The 24,248-nt window shown below is 29.6% G+C and overlaps 1 protein-coding gene across 2 annotated transcripts; it reads right to left on the minus strand.

Moving 5' to 3' along the window:
• Positions 1 to 330: 330 nt before the first annotated feature.
• Positions 331 to 24,248, minus strand: LOC123014498 (ras-related protein Rap-2b). Of its 2 annotated transcripts, none has more exons than XM_044413649.1 (4): positions 24,110 to 24,248; positions 10,660 to 10,786; positions 4,823 to 5,258; positions 331 to 1,490 (listed from the first exon to the last, which is right to left on the minus strand). In XM_044413649.1, exons 2-4 carry the CDS (start codon positions 10,752 to 10,754, stop codon positions 1,188 to 1,190), a joined length of 834 nt encoding a protein of 277 aa, XP_044269584.1. In that variant the 5' UTR covers positions 10,755 to 10,786; positions 24,110 to 24,248; the 3' UTR covers positions 331 to 1,187. The 2 variants fall into 2 exon arrangements, with proteins under 2 accessions (XP_044269584.1, XP_044269583.1); XM_044413648.1 differs by having other exon boundaries at positions 4,823 to 5,267.

The following is a 24,248-nucleotide window of genomic DNA, read 5'->3' on the forward strand; positions in this document are numbered from 1 at the left end:
TAAATATTTTTTTTAATCTTGTTAAATTGATAAATAAACATATTGGACTATTTTTATTAAACGTAAAAAGGTTTTTGTAGTAACTTTTTTCTTAGAGATTCGTTAATAAAGAGCAACTTAATTACGAGAAATGTTTCCCTGCAAAAAATATCAAATTGCGTGATGAACATTCAACTCAACTGTTCGGAACATCAGACAAAAGAAACTTCGTAAAAATTACATTACATCCTGGAGAGATGTTCTAAATTGAGTCATTTTTTAGAAAGTGTTGTACACGCTGTCATGAAAGAAAATTTCGGAAATAATTGATAGGTTGGGTTATTTTGGGATTTATTATTTTATTATTAAATGAAAAGTAGCGTTACATTCATCTTTCCTATATTTAATAATACATTGATTCTGGATTGTCAAGATTGAAGTCACACATAATACAGTAACTAAAACTAACAGAAATACAAAAGCTAGAACTACATATTCATTTCTATTAAAAAAAAAACAACTTAGTACTGAGATACATACATGTATTTGGTTAAGAACTATAAAAACATGCACTAAACTGTTTAATCAAAATTAAAAAAATATATAGATATACTCAAAAAATATGTAATTCTGCTACTACATTATACTTCAAAGTTTTACTAGATTTAATACAGTCTTCAACCTTTAAAAAACTGTATTGCTGCACTTGACGCCCTGGAAAGTGGCGTGTTTTTAGCACACGCTTATTATATTAACATAATAAAAAAGTAGATCGAAATCACTAACTCTTGTGTATTGACACTTGATCAAACCTGTAGTTACATGTCGGTTGTTTAAATTTAAAGATATTTACACCATTTATTAGATAATCGATAGACATCAAGTTATTAAATATGGAAGAATTAGTTGTGGTCTATGTTCATAAAAACAATGATACCATGCCCTTGGTGTTCAAAATTGTTGAAAATAGTGAAAACAATTAGTGTGCAGTATTGTCTTGATATGCATAGTTTGTACAAGTTTGGAATTTTAAAATATAACTGGTACTTGTGACTGCACACAACAATTTAGATAAAATAAACATTTCCGATAGTGTGGGTCCCTCAGTAAACATTGCTTGAAAAAATCAAAAACCGATTCATCTGGGCATCAATCATTATTTTCTGTACATAAAGAAATTGAATTGCTACGATGCGACTAGTATATATTTAAGATATGACACAAGAGTTTCTTTTTCCATGACGATCTCTAATTTGTTGCAAGTGTTGAAGTTGGACGGCCGAAGGGATCATCGCAGCGTGAGAAGGCGTCGATGGCGGAGGCCCCGATTGTGAGGGTAAAGATTGCCTCCTTCGACGTCGTAAAGCCGGACTGAGGTTGTATTTGACCTTAGCTTGTGTTAAAAGCTCTTTGAAAACCTTGGTTATGTTTATATTCTCTTTCGCCGAAGCTTCCACAAAACCATTCTCCCAGTCGACGGTTACGACAGATTCAGTTGTTGCAGTATCCACCTAAGAAATATCACATTTTGTTTTCCATAACATTTATATTTTTTGATGGATTTTGAAGTCAGGTACGAGTAATGTGCTGTGTTAGTTATTTTCCAATTCATTACTTACTAATTTATTCAACAACCACCTTTGCATAACTAGACATAAACTAGACTATTAAATTTATTAATTACTCTTTGTTGTCGTTTGCACAAACTAAGATAACGAGGAGACCGTCATCGTCAGTGCTCATTAGGAAAATTTCTAGGAGAGATAAAATAAATCAGTTTTATAATAATGACTTTTTCTTTCAAACTTTCAGTTTACGTTGTTCAAACGCCTGACTGTTTTCATCAAGATTATCTAAATTTATGTCTCACAGTCGGAAGAAAAAACGATTTAAATTCAAGAACTGGTTTATAGACGGATGTTTCTTTTTTTAACCGAACCGTCGGCAATATTTTTTTAAATGAAATTAAATTTCAAACCTTTCCTAAAGAGATCAAGAAGATTCACAAGCACAGACCCATTTTATGATGCGATCGAAGCAAATTACTTTAAATTGTGCCTCCTGCCTTTCATTAAATTTATACTCGTATTTAACCTTTTTCCGATTTCAAATAAATATAGCTTTCTAATATAGCTTTCTTAATCGTAAAAAATAAGTATTCAGTTAATAAACATCTATCAATAAATAATTTTAGATGGACTTCTTACCATCAAGAATTTTTCGAAGAAACCATTCTAACAAATACTTTTAATAGTAAGTACGAAAGATTGAGCAATATTTTATAGTATGTAATAACATTTTTCGTATGACGCTACTCATTCGTGTAATACAAGTATAATGGATCTTCTCAGTTTTTTTACTTTTAAACGTTTTTAAAACACATTTAAAAAAACATCTCGCAAAACAAAAGTTTTTAAAGATTTTTGTGTTTCATCATTTAACTGGTTTCTACGACATTATGTTACTCCACTTTCATCAAATTATAAAAAGTTAGAATTACAAGGATAATACGAATTAAGCTGACCATATCTTTTCCCGCAATTTCAACTTTAATGAAGTTAAAGTAATACATAGTTCTTTTGTTTTGCGTGGAAGTTAAGTATCCATTATTGTCTTTAATTTACATCTATGTAAAAATATAAATAACGGGTGTTTTTTAAAATTTGGCATTACAGTTGGCGGTGACGACTGTAAGTGTGTTCTGAACAGACCACAATTCTTAACACGCCTGGCAAGATGTCAAATGTCATATTATTAACAATTTTTAAAACGATGATTCGTTCACAATTAAACTTTCATGGATAGCTTTGACGCCAAATATAAAGAAATACTTAATATATTGTATTCATTTCTTGTCATTTTCTGTCTGTAACTTTGTTAGTCTTTATTTTATTGTCCACTGTACAATTCGTTATTATTTACAAAAATTTAGAAAATTTGTAAACGATACAGTATTTACTTACACAAGATTACCTTTTTTGTTTGTTGATTTTTAGTTTAACTTTAATTGATAATTCTACATACATATACGAAATTTGCATGTGGAGAAAATACTATTTTGTTGAAAAAAAAATCGTTTTTATTTTTACATTGTCTGAAACAAGTTGAAAATTTTATCTCTAACATTCATTGTTTTATTTATTTTAATTATTCTAAACCTGCTTTAGCAACGCAAAAAATAGTTATTTTACCTTTTACCACTTGTGATTATGTTCAATAAAACAATAAAAATTAGTGAATTTTTCTCTAAGAACATTAAACCTTAAAAAATACTTGAAATGAGTTTGAATAAACGTATTGATAGTGTTATATGGGTGTTTATTTAAATTTAGCGTCATAGTTCGTGGTGATTTGAACGTGTGGTGAACGAACCATAATTTTTAATACTCTCGACGAGGTGTCAAAAGTCAGATTAATCATTTTTATCCGCAAACGTCACAAAAGTGACCACTTTTATGACTAAATGACACAGGTAAAGTCTGTTTTTTTTTAAATGGAAATTACCAAGTCAAAATTTTGGTGAAAAAATTGGTAGCAGGTTGTCTCCATAGCCACAAATTTTGTTTGCTCTTTGTTTTTGTCTTTAGAAATTTTGTAAAAAATTATGTTTTGATGTTAGCGGTACCGAATTTGTTCCTTTTTTGGTGTTTCGTCTCTATATTTTCTTAGACGATTTTTTGTGTTGACATTTAATGACATTGTTTTCAAATTAATTCAAAAAACCGAAACTGCCAACTTCCTTTATTAAAATTACCATGAATGCATTTACTAGTGATGCCAACGTTAAGACTGTTTGGCATTTCCATTAAAAAAAACAGACTTTAAAAGTTTTACTTTTCAGACATGAAGTAAAAACATTGTTTTTACGCCTAGGCGTTTTCACTTTTACTTGACACTTACTTTGACATTTACCACTGTTGTCTCTTTCTTGTCTCTTTCGCTTTTTCAGCATTTTCTGGAGAGGTACAAGGTAGATTATCAGCATTCAACATTTTGCACTATAAACTACACCAGTTATTCACCAGTTAAATCAATCAACACTTTCGAAATCTCAACACAAATTCCGAAACTGACGCGTGACGTTTGTTATGATTTTATTGCAAAGCGTCCTGATTATTGAGGTGATTTACTTGATTATTGGTGTGTTGCTCTTTTCGTTGCATCTGAATCGTTTGCAGATAAAATAGTATATGTTATTTGGAGTAAAAGTGAGTTTATGTGGCTCAGCTGAATCCATTTGTCTCACTCCGTTCGGCAAAATGAACGGTCAGCTTCGTCACATAAACAATCACTTTTACTCCTTATAACATAATCTACTATTTGTTACGATGGTTTGTTCACAATCAAACTTTCATGGATAGCTTTGTGGCCAAATTAAAAAAAACAACACCCGTTATTACTTATATATTTAAGTAAGCTTTTACAGGAGTCGGATAATAAGATTTGGAAAAAGTATATTTTATTACACGTTTTATGATCAATTTGAATATTAAATAGCAAGAAATTTAAATAGCTACATTTAAATAAAATTTTAATTTTAAAATTTCAATCTAGTGATAAAAATGGTGGATGCGCCGGGATAATTTCATATAGTAAAAAAAACAAGCTAAGTCATTTGTCATTTTAAAACAGCATATTTAAATTGTTATCAAATTATGTATAAACAAATTTTTACGATAAATATCTAATAAAGGAAACAAGAAAAATTTCCACGTATAAAGTTATTACGCCTGACGAGTTCTAATACATTTGAATGTAAAAATGCTTATTTATTTTCCACGATGTATAAATAATTAAAAATTAAGATTTCTGTAAAAAAATAGAATTCTATGTTGAATCCTACCTGTCTGTTTCCAGCTAAGTCGATTTTGTTCCCAACAACTACGATAGGCACATTAGTCGTAGCCTTAGTTTCATGTATTTGATCTCTTAAGGCTCTGGCTTCCTCGAATGTGGAACTGTCAGTCACGTCATACACTAAGATGAATGCATCCGCCGAAGAAATTGATAACGCTCTCATAGCAGGAAATTCGTAAGAACCAGCAGTATCTAATATGTCTAACGTTAAATGAACAACAGACACGTTGAATTCTCCATGATGCATTTCTTCAACTGTACGTTTGTACTTGGAAGAAAAGGTTCCGTATAAGAATTGTGTTATGATGGAAGACTTGCCGACTTTAGCCGCACCCATTACTACTATCTTATGGCGAACGCTGTTGACAGGACCCACACTGTCCTCCTTTTCCAACGACTCCACATCTTCACTTTTTTGTGACCTGAGAACCCTAAACAGTATTGTCAAACTGTCACACCAATAAAACATTAAAACACACTTATTTTTTAAATAAACTTCAAGAAATTTCTAATTGTAACACAAAAGTGGATCATCTACTTTATATTTCCTGCTTCCAAATCCTGTTCCAAAGTTTAACTTGCATGCATGTGGGCTTAAAACTTGTGACTCCATAAGTCGGGTTTTTCCGTTTTCCATCTTTTGGCAAATGGCAAATTAAAATTAAATGACTGTCGAGATTTGCATACTTTATTTCATTCAAATTCAAAGTAAAATAAAAGATCAGAAAAATTGATTTAAGCAATTTTAATCTTTTGACTTGTTTATTAATTATGGAAACAATAACACTGAAATCCTTCTAAAACTATAAACATTTAGTAAATCATATCATCAATAATTCAAGGGAGTATTACGTATTCAAGCGCCATTTCTGACCTTCTTAATTAAGTTACTCGTTTGGCTTTATCATTATAAAGTTTGCTCTGGGTTTCAAGATGCTATTGATATAAAAATTATCCAAGTTGAGACATGCAAAATTCCTATCTTTGTTTGGCTTTATGATTTTACAGTTTAAGTACTTTAGAATCCAGTTTGTTTCAATCGTTTTTTTAAGTACTGGCTTTTAGTCGCTACGTATTTGTTTAGAACATTGTATTAAAACGGACAAGTTAAATTTTAGAGCGTTGACAGAAAAATTGCTTTCAGTGATTCATTTCATTAAAATAAAGTGACTACGTTATGTTCTGATTAAACTTGTGTTCCAGTTGGCAAACAAGACAACCAAAAGCAAAAGTTTCAATATGTTTATTTGGTTTAATAAAGATGTCAGAAAAAGGATTTTTAATTAAAAATGTTTTACAAATAATGTACAAAACGAATTAATTACTGGAAGTAACAGGAGAGCAAATCAAATTGCATTTGTTTAAAAGTAATTCAAAATTACTATAATTATTAATGTAGTTTAAAAGCAATGTTGGTTTTAAAAAGTTGCATTATTAATGTTTTATACACAAACACAACTTATCTGAAAAATTTTAGAAACGTACGAGATTATTCATGAAAAGTAGAATTAAAAAAAATAAAGCTTGACAGAAAACGAGATCAGAAAATTTCAGATAATTTGTAAAACCCAAGCAATTAATTCAAGTCTCAAAAATGGAAAACAGTTGAACTGTAATTTTTTCTTGTGACAAAAAGGTGATAATGAAAATTGCCATTTTCAAAACAAGTGTAAAAATTGTAATATCTAGGAAATTTATTATCGATATTACTGGGTATAAGTTTTTCAATGTTAGTTAATTATCGTTGTGAAATATTCTTTGGTTTGCCATACATAAATCACATAACATTTGATTATTTATTAAAAAAATAATTTTTTAATTAACAGTTTAAATATTCATCATAACAGGTTATAACAGTGTTGGAAACAGCTGCTAAAAAGTGTTCCTAATTCAGTTATTACAAACGTGGGCTATTTGAAATAAAATGAATTCATTTTAATGTACTAAATTTAATTAAAATAATTTATTTCAGTAAGAGCTAAAACAAGTTTACAATGGCTAAGTTAAAATGTTATTTTCCTAACAAAAGTTACAATTTCGTATTATGTGTGCTCGTGTACTTTATAAGATTTAAAAAAATCCAATTCCATTCCTATTTTCCTCATATATCATGAGAGTATGTCTACATATTATTTAATTTCCCCCTTTTTTTCTGATTCATTTTATTATTAATTTTTGCATTTTCTATTCATTATTTTACACAGATGTGTGTGTTGGTGCTCAAATAAATTATTCAAGGAAGAAGTGTGATTAAAATTGTGTTCTATGAGCGGGTAACAAAACTGCATACAAACAAGTTTTTTATAAAGATAAATCATTTGTTATTTCACCCATACACCTACACCTAACTAATTTTACTTTGCATCATGAATATTAAGTCAAAAATGTTTAATCGATCCTTAATAAAAACGTAATCTGCTCGTATATCAAAGCAGATACTAAATATTCTTTCAGTCCCTTGTGACTTTTTTGTCCAGAGAGTCATATTAGGTGATATTACTCCCTTCAACTAGAGATAAATGTTCTAATCTCTTGAGAAGTCTTATTTCACACATCGCTGGCCATAACGTTCACAGTTAAATAGAACTATTATTGTATAAATACAATGGTAAAAGCGGTCAACTGTATGAACCAAGATTCAAAACTTGTGCACAAATAAGTTTAAAATTGTGCGAAACACTAGTTTCATTCTTTACGAAGCAGCAAAAATCTGCAAAAACTGTAAAAAATTACAAATAATAACCTTCTATTTAAAAATCTCGAAAAATAAAATGAAAATTTCAAGCCGCTATTTTGCAGCAGAAGGGCAAAATAATATCAAAATTTTTAGTTTCATTTATTTACATAAGAACAAGGGTAAAAAGGGGGAGATAAAAACCCGATTAATTGAGAAAATGTTCGTGCAGGAAGACGCATCGCGCCTGGTCTTGCTTACTTTTTCTCATCACGAAAGTTCTGAGATGAACTTCCGCCTATATCCTGGTTTTCCATAGTCTCGTTACATCCTCAAGAGCTCACCGGAAAAAACACTCTGAACTCGTTTTCATTACGATTCAATTCACTCGCATTCCCTTTTTTGATAAACAAAATTAATCATTAGATAGAAAATTACAGTAGCAAAGATCAATAATCTACAATTCTGTTAATCCTATTACAGTTTGGCTGCAGCAGCTACCGGAAGAGAATATAGTCAGAATCCAAAATTAATTAATAAAGATGTTTGATTCTAATTAATAACGTGTGGTCGTAATTTTGCTAATACAACCAAACCAAAGTTGCATAACGCAGTTACACTGTTAACACCACATTTGCTAAATTAGTCTGTTTGTTTAGTATTAGTAGCACTAGAAAATTCAATAAAATGGATTTCCGTTTAAATAAAAAATAGCCTTTATAGTGACATGAATGATGTTACTTTTTTACTCGTAAATAGGTGTTTAAGAAATTTTAATTCAAATATTTTCATTAGTTTTTTTATTGTTTAATTACACTTGTTTACGAAAATAAAATAATCCATTCTACAGGCTGTTTCTGACGCCCCAGAGAAAAATGTCAAGTGCAGGAGGCACCAAAAAGTGCAGCCGAAAAAGTAACTTTTGCTTACATAAAAAAGTTGCGAGATTCTTATGCAATTATGCAACAGATAAAAATAATTTCATTTTTAGCGATTGGTGGTCAACAATGAGCCCCTTACACTTTTTTGTTTTATTTATTTGCAACTGTAAATTCCACATTCATTTAAAAATAAATCTTAATCGTAAGTAAATTTAGTAGTGTTTTTAAATAAACAAAGAGAGGTTAATAAATTTTTCCCAAAAACAGATGAAAAAAATTTGTACAATAAAAAATGTTAAAAGGACAATAGAATCCTATGTAAAATGCAACAAGATACTACTGAACCGGCCATAAGGTACGCAGAGTCAAACAAAAAGACATATTTATTTCTCATTAAAAAAAATGCTTATTTTGATTTCAATCTTCGTTTATTTTCATGTAACATTTACAACACAAAAAAATGTAAATTGATTTGACCAGCATCATGTACAAGAAAACAAAGAGCTACTGTATGCATTTAAAAAAAAAAAGGTGTTTAACATCACAAGACGCTACACTCTTCCATATTAATTTTTGTCAATTTTTAAAGTCTTTAAAAACATAATTTTATTTATAAAATTGACTAACAATATGATTAAAATAGACATAATGTATTTTAGCTACAATTAGCCCTAATAAATCATCTTTTATTCATAAAATAATTTCTAAGTATTCACTCAGCACTCTACGTGCAAATGAAATTTTTATATTTCAGTATATTGTGTGTGTTGCATTGTTGATAAAAAGTTTGAATGAGGAAAAAGCTACATAAATTGTGCCAATAATTTTGTTTTACTCTTTGTACAGACAATTTTAATCATTTTTATGTGTTTAGTCCACCGCTTAAAATGCCATAAAAGCGGAAAATGCTCAATAAAAAATTGAAGTTATTAAGTTGTAGCAGTGCACTCGTGTATTATAAAATTTCTTTGAAACTGAACTTGACTGCCTCCGAGATTCAAAACAGCTAAGCCATTTTCTGGCTCAGTTTTGAATAAATATAAAGTGAATAAATATTATTAATGTTGAGAATGTGTTAGAAAAATGTGAATTTCTAAAGAAACAGCGATTTATTTCAGCTTGATGTAGGTAGGGCAAGCATTCTCTTCAAAACAGCTAAGCCATTTTCTGGCTCAGTTTTGAATAAATATAAAGTGAATTAAAATTATGAATGTTGAAAATGTGTTAGATAAATGAATTTCTCGGGAAACAGCGATTTATTCCAGCTTAGGGCAAGCTCAAAAATAGATATCTAGCAAAGACGAAAATTAATTTACATTTAAATTGTACGGTGCAAACAAACATAAATTACTTGGCCTATATACGTCGGCCTAAATAAATTACCTCGCTGATAACTTGCGTTGTCACCGGGCTACATCAGTGGATTTAGACAGTGGAAAGATCTATAGAAAATAGCTTATTGGTTTGTTATTAGATGTCACCTCATGAAATCTTTTCTCTTAAAAAATAGAAATTGTTGAAAGCAAGTGGCAGGTTGGAATGCTTTTGTCTTATTTCCTGTAAAACTGCAATATACGACTACTTAAAATTGATACTTGTGTAGCGCAGAAGGCGAAGAGACAGATGGGATTACTGATCCAATCGTATTGTTAGATGAGGAGAGTGAAGGAAATAAAAAGTTGACGTCAGCGGGTGCAAAAAAATTTACGAGACTTGCTATAAAATATTTTTTATTCCCCCAATTTCAATAATCGATTGGTAATTTTTGTGTAGGTTTGGGGAGACTTGGACAAATACTCTCGCATTATGTGCAAATATTTATCTTTGGTTTTACTCGGCTTACACAGAAATGTTGAGGAAAAATTTGAAAATTTAATTTAAATATAAAATGAGGTAAACAAAATCACAAAATACACCTTTTGAATAAAAAATGTCTTGTAGGTACTATAAATTCTGCCACTTAAACAATTTAAGGAAAAGTTTTGTAGGTCTCGGAAAAGCGGATTCAATTTTTAATATCATACGATATTAGTCCACCACGTTGTTGCTTTCAGAATGGAATGTGATCTTTTAAAGCTTCATTGTTGTCACCACTTGTTGCATTCCTATTTAAAATAGCATTGTGTTATTTATAAATATATTGACTTACTCTATATTTACAAGCTTAGACGTAGTAGAATAAATGTTTGGCAAATTTCATTTTCACATTGTTAAATAGGATTTTTACCAAGCTATTAGTAAGAAAAAAATTACGAAATATTTGCATACCTAGAATTGTGTAAACGTTTATCTTCGTCAGGCTCCTCTTTCAAGAACGAAGGTTGCAAGCTAAACCGCCTGCGAAACTGGTGCCGACCCTTCATCAAATTCCTTGAATTCGACGCCAGTCTTTAAGCTGAAAATTAAAATTATTTAACAATTTTTAAAAAATAGTAATAATTATTTGTATACAAAGAACATAAGACAAAAATTAATTTTGATGATATTATTTGTTGTCTGTATAGTTTGTCTTTATTTTGAAAAACGTCTTAAATAATTTTTGAAAGATAAATCGATAATACAAAAAACTAAGTTTTTATTTTTTTTAAATATTCAAAAGAAAAAAAACATTAATTATCATAATATGATTTATTTTTAGAAAAAAGTGTTTACCTTTGTACTCTTTGTAGAAACTTGTTAAAAAACACAGAGCGATACTGAAATAAAACTTATAAAAGCTACACTTATTATCCTTAGTGAAATAATAGTATGATTAAGAAACTCACAAGATTTGAATAAGTATCAATTGTTGTAGTTTTGGTATTAAATATTATTTAATTTTTTAGTAAAAACTGACAGATTTTCAAAATTTAATACTTTCACAATAATTTTACAACATTTTTTAAATTCAATAAGTACAGAGTGAATCAACACTGATGTATTTTTGAATTTTTTTTAGATGCAAGTACTAATTACATTGATACTGCGTTTGATTTAAATAATAAAGTGAATCAAAATTGCTTTTATCCGTAAACGTCACAAAAATAATCACTAAATGACTAAATGTCACAACTAAAAGTTTCCCTTTCAGTCACGGAGTAAAAATTCTATTTTTGCACCTAAGCGTTTTTACTTATTTGACATTATTTTTACTCCTAAAAATATACTACATATATCATTTCAACTAAAAAATAACATTGTAGAAGATCAGTAAAATAACGTAAAGATAATTACGTCAAAATTTATAAAAATGCATTCGAAATTCTTTTTAAAAAGACTTTTTAACGTAGCGTAATGTTCACAACAAAATTTTTGGCAAAATAACTGTCAAGACAAGGTTATAATACTCAAAACAATGCAATCGTAAATTAAAGTTAAATTGTATTAAAAATTGGTCCGTTCACAACAAACTCATAGTCACCGCCAACTAAGAAGCCAAATTAAAAAAAAAAGCTCGTTATATAGTTTAACACCACTTCACCACTAATTCATTTTCTAAAGCACAATAAAAAAATCCTTAATAAAAAAATAGTTTGAAATGACAAACGGCTTTATAATAATTTAATGGAAATTAAATCGTTTTATAGAACTACATTAATCACTTTGAGGTAGGACAAGGCATGAATTTCCGAGCACAGTTCTGTTCTCGAAAATTCCTCAATCTTATTGAATCGTTTCCACATGGCGAGTGCTAATCTAATAGGTTATTCGATTTGTTTTCCTGCTCGCTAAACACCAAAGTTAATCCTCTTATCGATATTGATACTTCCTTTCAAAATTTTCGTATATCGTTTCGTATATCTGGATGGTTTATTTTACTTTACACATCTAAAAAAAAATTTTTTTAATTTACAAATTCTAAATTTTGCTTCATTTTATTTCTCCAGTATGCGACGAAATGGTGGAGGTGCCGGGTTAGCAAGTGTAAACCGTGAAACTTTTGTATATTAAACTAACTTTAAAGCACGAAAAGTAATAACCTATTTTACAAAACCATTTTCCAGAAAGTCGTTTAATAAAATTTTAAACCTGAGACTGTGTATGCATTTTCTGATTTGGAACGTTGCCAATGTTCTGTTAGACGTAAGGTTTGTGTTCACTCAAAAACTAAACTGATTTTACTACCGATTGACTCTACAAAGAACACTCTCCTAACAATACGTACTAGTTTTATTGTTTCATTTTATTTAATTTACGAATCCTCTATAGGTTCGAATTATTGATCAATTTGAAAAAAGATGTCTGATTACAATAACATATACAAGGTGATTCTTTTAGGACCTATATTAGAAACTCTTTAACTTCTAATGCAGATAGAAATTTGAAATTTTGTACACAACTTAAATCGACCAGTCTAAGTTCAATTAAATTATTTTCAAAATGGCTGAACTTCCGGAAATACGAGAAATTGGCGCCAACTTTAAAATTTTAAATAGTAACCACTTATTTTTATTGCATTTTTGAATTCTCCTTTTCAAACTGAGTAAAATGTACTTAGTTGTTAGTACTTATCTGTCATAGTTTTTGACATATGTCAATTTTTTGGTCAAAATTTTTATTTGCAGAGGTTAATTAAAAACATCACAGCTCTTGAACCGTTTGCGATAAGTGAATAATTTTTCTTGCATTCGATAACCAAAGGTTCGAAGAGTTTCCCAAAATTTTTAAAATTGACAACTGTCAAATTGCAAAGCTTATATGATTTTTTGAAAATGATATTTAACAAACAGCTATAACTCAGTTTTTTCAAATAAAATGACCCCATTTTCTCAACGGCAATCGAAAGTACATCGATTTGTAGAAGGACTTTTATCAACATGTCCTATATCCATCTCTTAAAGTTTGTGAAATAAACACGAAAAACGTGTTTTTGTTTTTTATTYTTATAGTAAATCACGTAGGCTTTGGAAAATGATCAATACGTATTAAAGATTTTTAGTCTACACAACACCCATCCGGAATTGCGAAGAATTGAGGCAAGGATTGAGGCGGCATTTAATAATCTTCAACCAAATGAAATAATGGAAGCCACTCAAATTAGTTCACCATCGAGTTTTGGACTGTTTGAAAATGGTAAACATATCGAACATCTGTATTAATTATGGTATATCTTTATTGTATTTTTCCAAAGCCTACGTGATTAACTATAAAAATAAAAACATTAACATGTTTTTTGTGATTATTTCAAAAACTGTAAGAGATAGGTATAGGACATGTTAATAAAAGTCCTTCTAGAAATTGATATACTTTTGATTGCCGTTGAGAAAATAGTCATTTCATTTGAAAAAACTGAGTTATAGCTGTTTGTTAATAATCATTTTCAAAAAATCATACTAGCCTTGCAATTTGACAGTAGACAATTATGAAAATTCTAGAAAACTCTTCGAACCTTTGGTTATCGAATGCAAAAAAAAATATTCACTTATCGCAAAGGGTTCAAGAGCTGTGATGTTTTGAATGAACCCCTGCAAGTGAAAATTGTAACCAAAAAATTGACATATGTCAAAAACTATGACAGATAAGTACTAACAACTAGGTACATTTTACATAGTTTAAAGAGGAGAATTCAAAAATGCAATAAAAATAAGTGGGTACCATTTAAAATTTCAAAGTTGGCGCCAATTTCTCATAGTTCCGGAAGTTCAGCCATTTTGAAAATAATTTAGTTGAACTCAGACTGGTTGATTTGGGTTGGGCACAAAATTGCAAATTCCTATCTGCATTAGAAGTTAAAAAGTTTCTAATGTAGGCCCTAAAAGAATCACCTTGTATACAATACGCATTCACATTTGCGGTACGTGTAAGTAGGTACAATGAGACACACTTCAAAGAAACAAAAGATCCGACGAGAAACAACAGAAATAGCTATATTGATTGAATTTTTTAAAGTAATTTTTAAGTTAAATTCGAAATCGTATTTGTTAGTATGTTGAGTTGATTCACTTTAGTGGAAATATACACGTAGTTGATCGATGGCTATTTTAAGCTTATTAGGAAACTAAACGATTCAATTATTTCATCTGCAATTTCCAATTTACATTTTAACAAAGGTGTCATGTCTGACCTTGGTCAGATATGATTCCTGCATTATATAAAATTCATTATGCTAAGAGTCACTTAAGAGTGAAACGAAAGAAAATCGATAATTTCAAGTGCTCAAAAAAATGAAAAATTCATCTAAATCTGTCCCTTAAAGCTGACAATAAATTTCAAATTTGATTAAATTCCTCCCATCAGCGCATTTGCATTTCCAAACAGATCTTTTGGACTGTCATCGTGAACGTTGTAAGCTATTGATTAGACAACCATTTAGCGTCGTATCAAAGCCCTCCGGTATTTATTTCCCAATTACTAAAAGACATATATTTTAACAAGCCTTCGGTTCTTATCCGTCTAACTAAATTAAACGTTCTTTACATTAATTTACACTTTAATAATTTTAAACTGCACTACAACAGGAAATTATAAAGTTTGTCTACACTTGGAATGAACAACATTTAACAGTAAGCAGACTGATGTGCAAACAAACCGCACTACAAGGACTTATCCTGTGTTTACAGTGGAAGCTGTAACACTACGTAGCGAACCGCAATACACTTTTACGGTGCACCTAATTTCAACATTATTCAACTGCGTACATGCCCTTTCTGTGTTGGTCGATAGTGGTATTGAAAGAAGAACCATAGCTTTGTGATGTTTCCGCTGCTGGCACAAAATTACTCACAGATGCTCTTTTATTAGCAATATCACAAATTGTGTTCACTCCTTGCTTATCATCTTATTACTGATGTTATTTTATAGGAAAAAATTTTCTGACGGAAGCAAATTAAGCGAGACGATCTTCGTATTAATCACAAATTGCACATAACTGAGTATAAAATATCGTTGCTCATGATGAGTTATATTAGTGTTTGGCTTTAAAATGAATTAAAACAATGTGCTTTTATAACAGTTTTTCAGTTTAAACATGGAACTACCAGACAAAGATGAGCAAAAACATTATTAGAACATTTAGTAATGTTACAGCTAACGCAAATTTGAGAAGCTGTAATTATTCTTCTTGGTAGAATCTAAGAAGTTATTATTAACGAGTGTTTAGAGCCTTTCGATCAATGATAACAGGTGGAAAAGGAAGGTAACCGACTAATTCTAAATAATGTGCATAACTATAGGGGAGTTAGGGGAGGGATGGTTAGTCGGGAGACATGGGCACCCCCTCGTAATTCCAATTTAGTAGTAGTTTTTATTTTATTTTTAGATTGGTAGTTTATTTTGTTCACTGGCAACACTGTTCATCCATAGACTATCTGCCATTTTGTTCAAATTTTGTTTAAATTTAGGTGCGCGTCGGTGTAAATATTTTGTTGTGGTTTCGCAAGTAAATAAACAAAGAACCAGCGAAAGGTATTATTTTTTTAAATTCTTGTACATTCTATATTTACTAACGTGTATGAATTAACATATAAGTCAAGGCAAAATATCTAACCAAAAAACTTCACAAGAAAGCTGAAAAAGTATACAGAGGGAGCAATGGGCAGTTTTGATGAGGGAGGTTTAGGCATGCCCAATGTTCCCCTGTATAATATGTAGTGTGAACCAGTTTGTTTTACATTATCTGATTTAATTAATGTTTAAATTATTTTAATGGCAGAAAAATGCCGTTCGTGTTTAAAAAGAAGGGGAAGCGACGCGAAATTCCGAAAGACGTAATATTACGTGCCTTGGAAGAAGTGTCAAAAGGTGGTAAGATAAAAACAACTGCTGATAAATATGATATCCCTAGAACAAACTTCAAACAAAATCTTAAACAAGAATATGTAAAGGATTATGCATCCAGGTTTGTATGTTCACACATTTTCACCACAAAAAAGAAGAAAAACTAAAGTGTTTACTTTTTGTTGATAATTTTTGTGATTTAAATACTGTTTAAGATTTTATACCTTTTTATTTTTGGTTTATATTATGGATATAGGGTGTTTTAAACATCATGCCCAAAGCTCCCACAGGGGGTGCCTGAGCTTTGGTCATCATTGACATGTTTTTTAAATTCTTTTGTAATTTTGATACTGATTATAATTTTTAGACTGTTCTTTGTAAAACATCTAGCCAAATGTATGATGCAATTGAACTAGGCAATAAATATTTAATTTATTTAAAAAAAAACCTTTTTTATTACCCTTATGTGAAAAAGTGTCCATCCCTCCCCTACCTCCCCTAAAAATGATAAAATTTGTTCAAAAAGCAGCTTTTGTTTAAAAACAGACTTGGGGTCATGTATTTCTATGATAACTTCAGGTTTAGTCAACGTAGATCTCATAAATCAAATAAATTGTTAAAGTTTACCGCACTCGAGAAGTTTGTATGACTTTACTACTGAATTTCCTGATTTTTATTTACTCTTTGCCCACGTTGTATCTAAAAGATTTATCAATGATGATAAAACTGTTATAAATAGTTTCAATAAATTTTAGAAATCCGGACTTAAAAAAACTCGTTTATCGTTGGTAACACTATGTCGAAATATTAAAAGTTTACGAGTATTTAAAAAACTACGGTTTCATATACACCGACTTGATAGTAAAAATTAATTATTATTCAATCCTCTATGTTAAAATTGAATTTTATCTACTCTTTTCTTCATGTTAAAATGAAATTTTATCGTCTAGATGATAAAAAATTCATCCATTGTTTTATATCTGCGGTTGTTAGTTGCTAACGATCTTTGACATTAGATTTCATTTTGGAATTTTAGTTTGACATTTATACCAAAATGACTACAAAATTAGTGAGGATTGAATAAAATTTTATATTGTACACGCTCGACGCTAAATTGCTCTCAAAGCTAAAATTCAATTTTATCGTCTTGTATAATAAATAACTATTCCTCTATTTATGAATCTATATTTTGCCATAGGTATCATACTTATCATTTTATACTCAAAATATACAAGAATTTTACTCTTAATACGTAGATAGCAAAATATACATATTTTGTAATAATTTCTTAGTTCAGAATGAAATGCATTATAGGGGAAATAAAACGATAAATCTACCTATGAAAGAATTGTCTCAATATTTTTTTATTCTTCGACACTGTCAAAATTTACGGTTTTTCTCCCGTGTAAGGAAGTTTTGACAACTGTTTGGCATTTCTCAATACAAAACGTCAAATTATTTTTAACAGATTTAAAGCATGTTTAAGCCTTGTTGACTCTAATTCGAAGAATAAAATATTGTATTCCACTCGTTTGAGTGTAAATCGGACGCTTTATTCCACCTCGTGGATGGTAAACCACTCGTTACACTCGTGGTTTAAAAATCCACTCGGTCAAATAAAGAGTCCGATTTACACTCAAACTCGTCGAATAAATAACTATTATCAAAATCGGTACGTTATAACACAAAATACATTTTTTGAAGGAAATTAACCAGTAAATCTAAATCTGCCAATTTTTTTTTAGAAAAGTTCTCCCAAAGCAAAATTTTTGCTTTAATTAGATTGACTCAAGTACCTTCACCTATCTAATTAGAGTACACAATTGATATGACCAATAGATTCAGCGCCAAAAAAATTACTGCAATCTTTTGTAAATTTATATCTGCATAAAAATATCTAGGTTTTTTTTGAAATGTAAACCAAATGTCAAAACAAAATAAATACCAATAGTAGGAATTGTTTGTAAAAAATGTACGTTCGGTCTTTAATGACTAATAGCAAAAACTTGATTACGTTACATTTTATCGTACAATGGATGTGTATTTAAATGTACTCGTAATATTCGCTCAGTTGAGTTTAGTGTTTCTCCTACTTTATTAGAGTCAGCACAATTTAATTGTAATTTTGAAGTTTCATATTATTGTCTTAAATAATGTCGTCGCCTAGAGGTTAGAAGAAAATAGATAGGACCTGAGATTTGCATGCCCTTAACACATTAAAAGCCTTAGAAACAGACTTATCAACGCGCACGTATAAAGCTAATACTCCTTTGTGTCGGTCTCCTTGTTTTTGAATATCAAGATATGTTTCCCAACAGCAATAGAAATCTATAGAGAAAATGAGAAATTTCTCTTCCTTTGTCTTATTATAGCATACATATTTCATTAAATTATCTCGAAAGTGTTATGTTTGGTAATTTTATGATTAAATTATTTTATTTCTGACCAAGAGTATGCTAAATAAGCTATAAGAACGAAACTCTTGAATCGTGTCACAACTTTGTTGTTTCGTGGTCAAGCCATTTTACATTTAATCAGGATTTTTCGGAGGAGCTTAGAGTAAATTTTTTTTTAAAATACACAATCTACTTTCAAAAGTAAAGTCTTGACTCTATGTCTAAGACTTATTCACATATTCACTTATTGTTAACAGTTTTCCCTCTAGAAGCATTTTTCTAAATTTTTGTTTTTTTAATGAAATTACAGATTTTATAAAACGGTGTCTTTTTTTTTAATTTGGAGTCAAAGCTATCCATGAAAGTTCGTTTGTGAACACATAACACACTCATATCACCGCCAACTATGACGCCAAATTTAAATAAACATCTGTTATATGTATAAGTATGCATCGTTCATTGCCAAATAAAAGTCAAAATCAATTTTGGAAAATTGAATCCCAGCAAATTATGCAGTACATACTAGATTATCTTCAGTATCACTTTAATTTTTTTCAAACACTCGTTTTCTTACTTTTTGTTGTAGTTTACGTTTTTCCTTTCCTTTTTTATTATATTGTTCTAACCCTTCTTATCGTTTTTTAGTCTGTTTTTTTCGTTATAACATCATACAGCACATTTCAAGTTCTCTCGCAACAGTTTTTTTTGCCTTCTTTGATCTCTGCTGCTCGCTGTGAAAGTTCGTCGGTCGGAGGTTGTATCTCTTTGTGTTCTGCTATTGTAGTTTGGTATCTTATTATAACAACATAAAATGTTTACAAACTTCTACACACGAATAGGAGAACAATCAGTCTCACCTAAACGGAACTTTTAGCCCCATTTTCTATTTTACAACAGAAATACAAAAGTATTGAAACGAAATTACTAAATTTACTATTACTAAAAATTATTACTACTAAATATTCCTGTCGTACCTATTCGCCTCGAAACAACTTACTCCAAGAAACGGTTTTCAAAATGATTTTCAACTCGAATAAAATAATTGTAAATAAGTAAATACAAATTCTAAATTAGAAAATTAAACATTTATAAAAAACTCTTAAATAAAAATATTTTAATATAAATTTGATTTAAATCTTCTTATAAAAAATAACAGATGATTGAACTAAACCATCAGTGGTGTTACAAAAAAACACTATGCAAAAGATTTTAGTTATTTAGTAAGTACTTCCATAAAAGGCAATTTTTTATTTTTTTATTCTTATTAATATGAAAAATTTAACGTTATGTGGTGCAATTCGAAAGACTTTATCCATTATTTTAAAAATCTTAGGGCAGTGAAGAGAGTTCTTTTATTGGTCTTAAATAAAAGGAAGTCTATTAGATTTAGTTAATATTTAGTAATTTTACGCTAAGGATAATTAAATTGGCCAAAATGATATTAAATTAAGTGTACGTGGGTTGGTGATGAAATTATTAATTTGCGTGAAGTTTAACGGTGCAGTATAAAACTCACCATTACAATTATTTATCTAATAATAGAACATCCCGTTTTAAAGCAATTTTAGAGCACCTACTGCTTTATCCTAATTTATGTCCGTATAAAAAGTAATTAAAGAATTTACTCACAATAAATTTCATTGCGATGCAAATAAGTTACCTCTGAGTATTTAACAGAAAATGTGTCTAATTTGTTACCCACCCGTTCCTCCGCAAAGTAATTAAAAATCTTAATTAAGCCATTTAGGTGGTAGATTTGGGTATCTTTAAATTAGATTTAGACAATTCGCAATTTATAGCAAACGGCAATTGAAACGTTTTCATGTTTATACTCACAACTCACAATAATTATCTTGATCTGTAGACTCGGTAAAGCTTTGCGTTATTAAACCATAAAATATTGAGGCTGCAAAGTTTAAAAGGTCAGTGGAGTTGCTACAACTGGAAACTTTCACAAAATTTTCAATATAACTTCAAAAGTTCAAACGTCCGTATAGTAAATAAAACGAGGCGCTGATATACCTTTATAAAAAAATAATCTGAGTCTGGCACTTAAAACTTCACCATCAAAATAAATCAGTTTATTGCTAGAAATATGATTTTTGTTTCAATGCATAGATATGTGATATTTCTATGTAAAACATAATCTAAATTAGGGAGAACATGGCAGACAATATTGACACAAATATCACGCGATAAAATTGTTTTTATCAAAAATGTATAAAACCAATTCCAACTAATTATAGGTAAACTGCAAAGTACTGTAAGCCGCAATGTAATTGTTTCAATTATGCAGTGTGAATTGGTCTAGAGTAATGAAACAAAATGAAACAACATAATTTGTCCTACTATGACGAATACTGCATTGTATAATTTAGTTTCAAAATAAATAAAGGTTTTGATTGAAAACGTTGCAACAAAAATAATAAAAAAATAATTATTATTACTTTATAATTGTTTCCCTTAAAAGTCGTCAAAGACAAAAACGTTTCAAGCATTACGAAGTTGGGCTTAACTTTGCAGAGGGTTTTATTCAAACATTGGAAAACTTGTAGAAGAAAGAATATGACAACTCTAATAAAATACTGGTAGTTCTTCAACCAAAAAAAGTTTTCTTTTTATTAAAGCTTGTAACACCAAGCATTTTAATTAAAATTCTACTCAAAGTTGTCTATGATTAAGTTAAGTTTACAAAAATGAATCATTTAGAGACAAAAGATGAAAATTTTCTGTCTCTATATAATTCAGAAAATTTTCAACTTCTGTCTATATACCGGTCAATGTTGCGAAATTAATTTGAAAGTCATAAAGCCATTTTGATCAAAAATTGATTGCATGGTGAAAATAATAAGTGCTTTAATTTAAACTACTAGTAGAATTCATCAGGTGCAGAATTGCACAATTTTATTTTTACTTCTTTTTTTAATTTAACTTAAAAATATACATTTCATCAATCTTTTTGCAAAAAATAAATTACTAAATTAAATTTTCCGTTTAAAAATATTAAAATTGTGATAATAGTATATGTTGTCCACAATAAAAAAGATATTGATTTATAATTAAAAAATCTAAATACAATTTTTAAAACTTAGTAGTCTAAATAAATAGTTGCCATCGTATTTGAAATCAGGCGAAATTAGGCAAAGTTTTTTAAGTTTCGTAATAATCATAATCTTCAAAAGTTAAAGTCCAGAAAGTGAGTAGAATAATTGCACACTAGTCGCTGAACACGGGAATGTAATTTTATTGAAGGAAATGTGATGAATTAGAAAATTGAAGTGACATATTCGGGTTACACTGTTGTACAAACCAGTAATTACTTTTTGTTTTATATCCAAGTGAAAACGAAAAAAGTCTGTTGTAGTGAAAAAGTTTAATTGAGCTCCATATTGTTTTATAAAAATGTTGAAATATTAAATTTGTTGGAGTCTCTGTTAAATTAGACGTTTTAATTACATCATCTCTGCGTTTTCTGTGTAACTTGGTAAAACAATCCGCAACAAACAGATTGACTCAGATAAATTATACTGTTACGAATTGTCAAATTAAAGGCAGAACTGAGAAATTCGAATGCGTAGAGAAGCTTACAAAATAATTTGTAATTATCTTAGAAACAGTTTTAAGAAGGTATAGTCGATACAAAGCGATGATTATCATTCACTTTGCAAAATTAAATTTAATATCGGATTGAACGGAAATGAAACGATTTTTGTTTTATTAAGTGTCCTAGTTACAAAGTATAAATAATAAATTTATTTCATTAAATACAGAGGATAGGGGTACTAAATACAATGACTCAACTTTATTGACGGTTTCACTCCACCTGCTATACTTTAATTGCTCAAAGTTGAGCAAACAAAGCTTTTAAAATACTCTGTCTCACTAATTACATGTCACACACACCTCGATCGTCTCTCAACAATAGAGTTTCAGAGATGTTTGACTACTAAAAATAGAGCAACATGAAACTAAAAAAATATTAACATATAAAACTTGAAGCTTCTTCAGCTGAAGCATAAAGTTTCAACGTAAGTTCCTTTTACCGACGTCATAATACACCAGTTCTGCATTAGTAATAACGTCTTTAAAACTTATATGCAGCTCATTACATCTCCTGCATAAAACAGTCAAGCATTTGCGTGGGTATTAGATCCAAAACCTGGCTAATCACATCAAAAACAAAAATTGTTATAATGATTTGAATGGAATCTTACAAAACATTATTAATTATTGGTGGTGAAAATGAGCGATGAGAATTTTAAACTTTTATAAACCGCTGAAAGTTGGCTTACATTCTTGAGATCATTAAGCTTTTACAGCATACTTACAGATAATTAAATTACTTTTAAGTTGCGTAGCTTTTAACAAAGACAATCTTTTCGAATAAATATTGTCTTAAACTCTTTAAATTCAATAAAAAGCCAAGAGTATAAATCTGTATTAAAATATTCAAACTTAATTTATTCTCTTAGATTTGATTGCGTTGAGTTTTGAACTTAAAGCTCTCGTAAACACATTATTAAGCACCTTTTTTTGAAAGGCCACAGTAGTAACATGTATTCCATTGTGTTAATCAGGTAATTAAAGAAATGTTAACGTCCTGTTAACACAATGATTATGTAAACTCAAAAAGTTAAGCTTTTTTAAAGAAAATGCATAGAAATCATTTCTGTTACTGCTTTTCTGATTCAGCTTTTAGTACCGATTTATTCTCAGATAATTTGTAATTCCGCAAGATTTATTGCGATACTATGAAAGCGGTCTTAATGCCTGAAGCTTATTAATGAGGGTATATATAGCAGGTGTCAGCATTAAAACGTAGAAGACTTAAATACAACTTTACAAAAGTCCAACACTTTTTAACAGTTACTAACATAATTAGCTCATAATTTAAAACATTATTTTTCTTTCGACGAAAAGTGTCAAATAATTCCGATAGAATCATTGCTCTTTGAATGTGTATTCAATTATTATTACAACGCAGTGTATACCCATTTAGAAGCACTCAACAAAGCGCTAGTTCAATAAGCAATTTATTTTACTTCATGCTGACAGAATACTAGTGAAATGTAATTTCATGTTTTTGTAATAGTGACGTTTATCTATATTTTTTCAAGCCTTAGGCTTTCAGTTTTTGTATTTTGTTCGTTTTATCAAAACATTCTGTAAGCGCTGAATATTTAAAATGTCAGCAAACACTTCCGTTCCTCTGGTTTGAACTTATGCATAAAAAATGTCGTTTTAACGGCAGCCGCTGTTTAGCGCGAACAAAAATAATAATTTCATGTGTTTTGACTAAACCTGAAAAAAAATTTTTGCTCGATAAAGTGAATACTCGAGTTTCATTTATCACCAAGCATTTGTCACTATATTGATAAAATAGATATGATAACCCAATCATTTAATTCCCAGAAGTTGACACTGAATCATATCTTCAATGAGCTTAATAACATTTTTGTAACAATTTTTATAATGAAATAAAAAAATTGTGTAAAGAAATTAGAAAGAAAAACAAATCTTAGTGGAGATGCGTTTCAGTGCAATGACGAGAGTTGCAAAAATTACGTTAAAAATAATATTTAATTCGGTGAAAAAAACCGGGATTGAGTCTGAAAATGTCAACTTACCCGTAAGTTGCTCCCCGGAAAAATGGTCAGTGGCGAGATGTGAAAGCCAAGTCATTAACTGTTCTAAGCTACACTACTGGAACCAACAGGTTGGCAGCGAATCTTTGACTGTTCCCGGAGCGGCTCTGGTCGGGCTCCG

Source organism: Tribolium madens, unplaced genomic scaffold (assembly GCF_015345945.1).
Source record: "Tribolium madens isolate multiple individuals breed KSU strain unplaced genomic scaffold, Tmad_KSU_1.1 Scaffold_97;HRSCAF=244;Tcas5.2_LG3a, whole genome shotgun sequence".
NCBI classification, from domain to species: Eukaryota; Metazoa; Arthropoda; class Insecta; order Coleoptera; family Tenebrionidae; genus Tribolium; species Tribolium madens.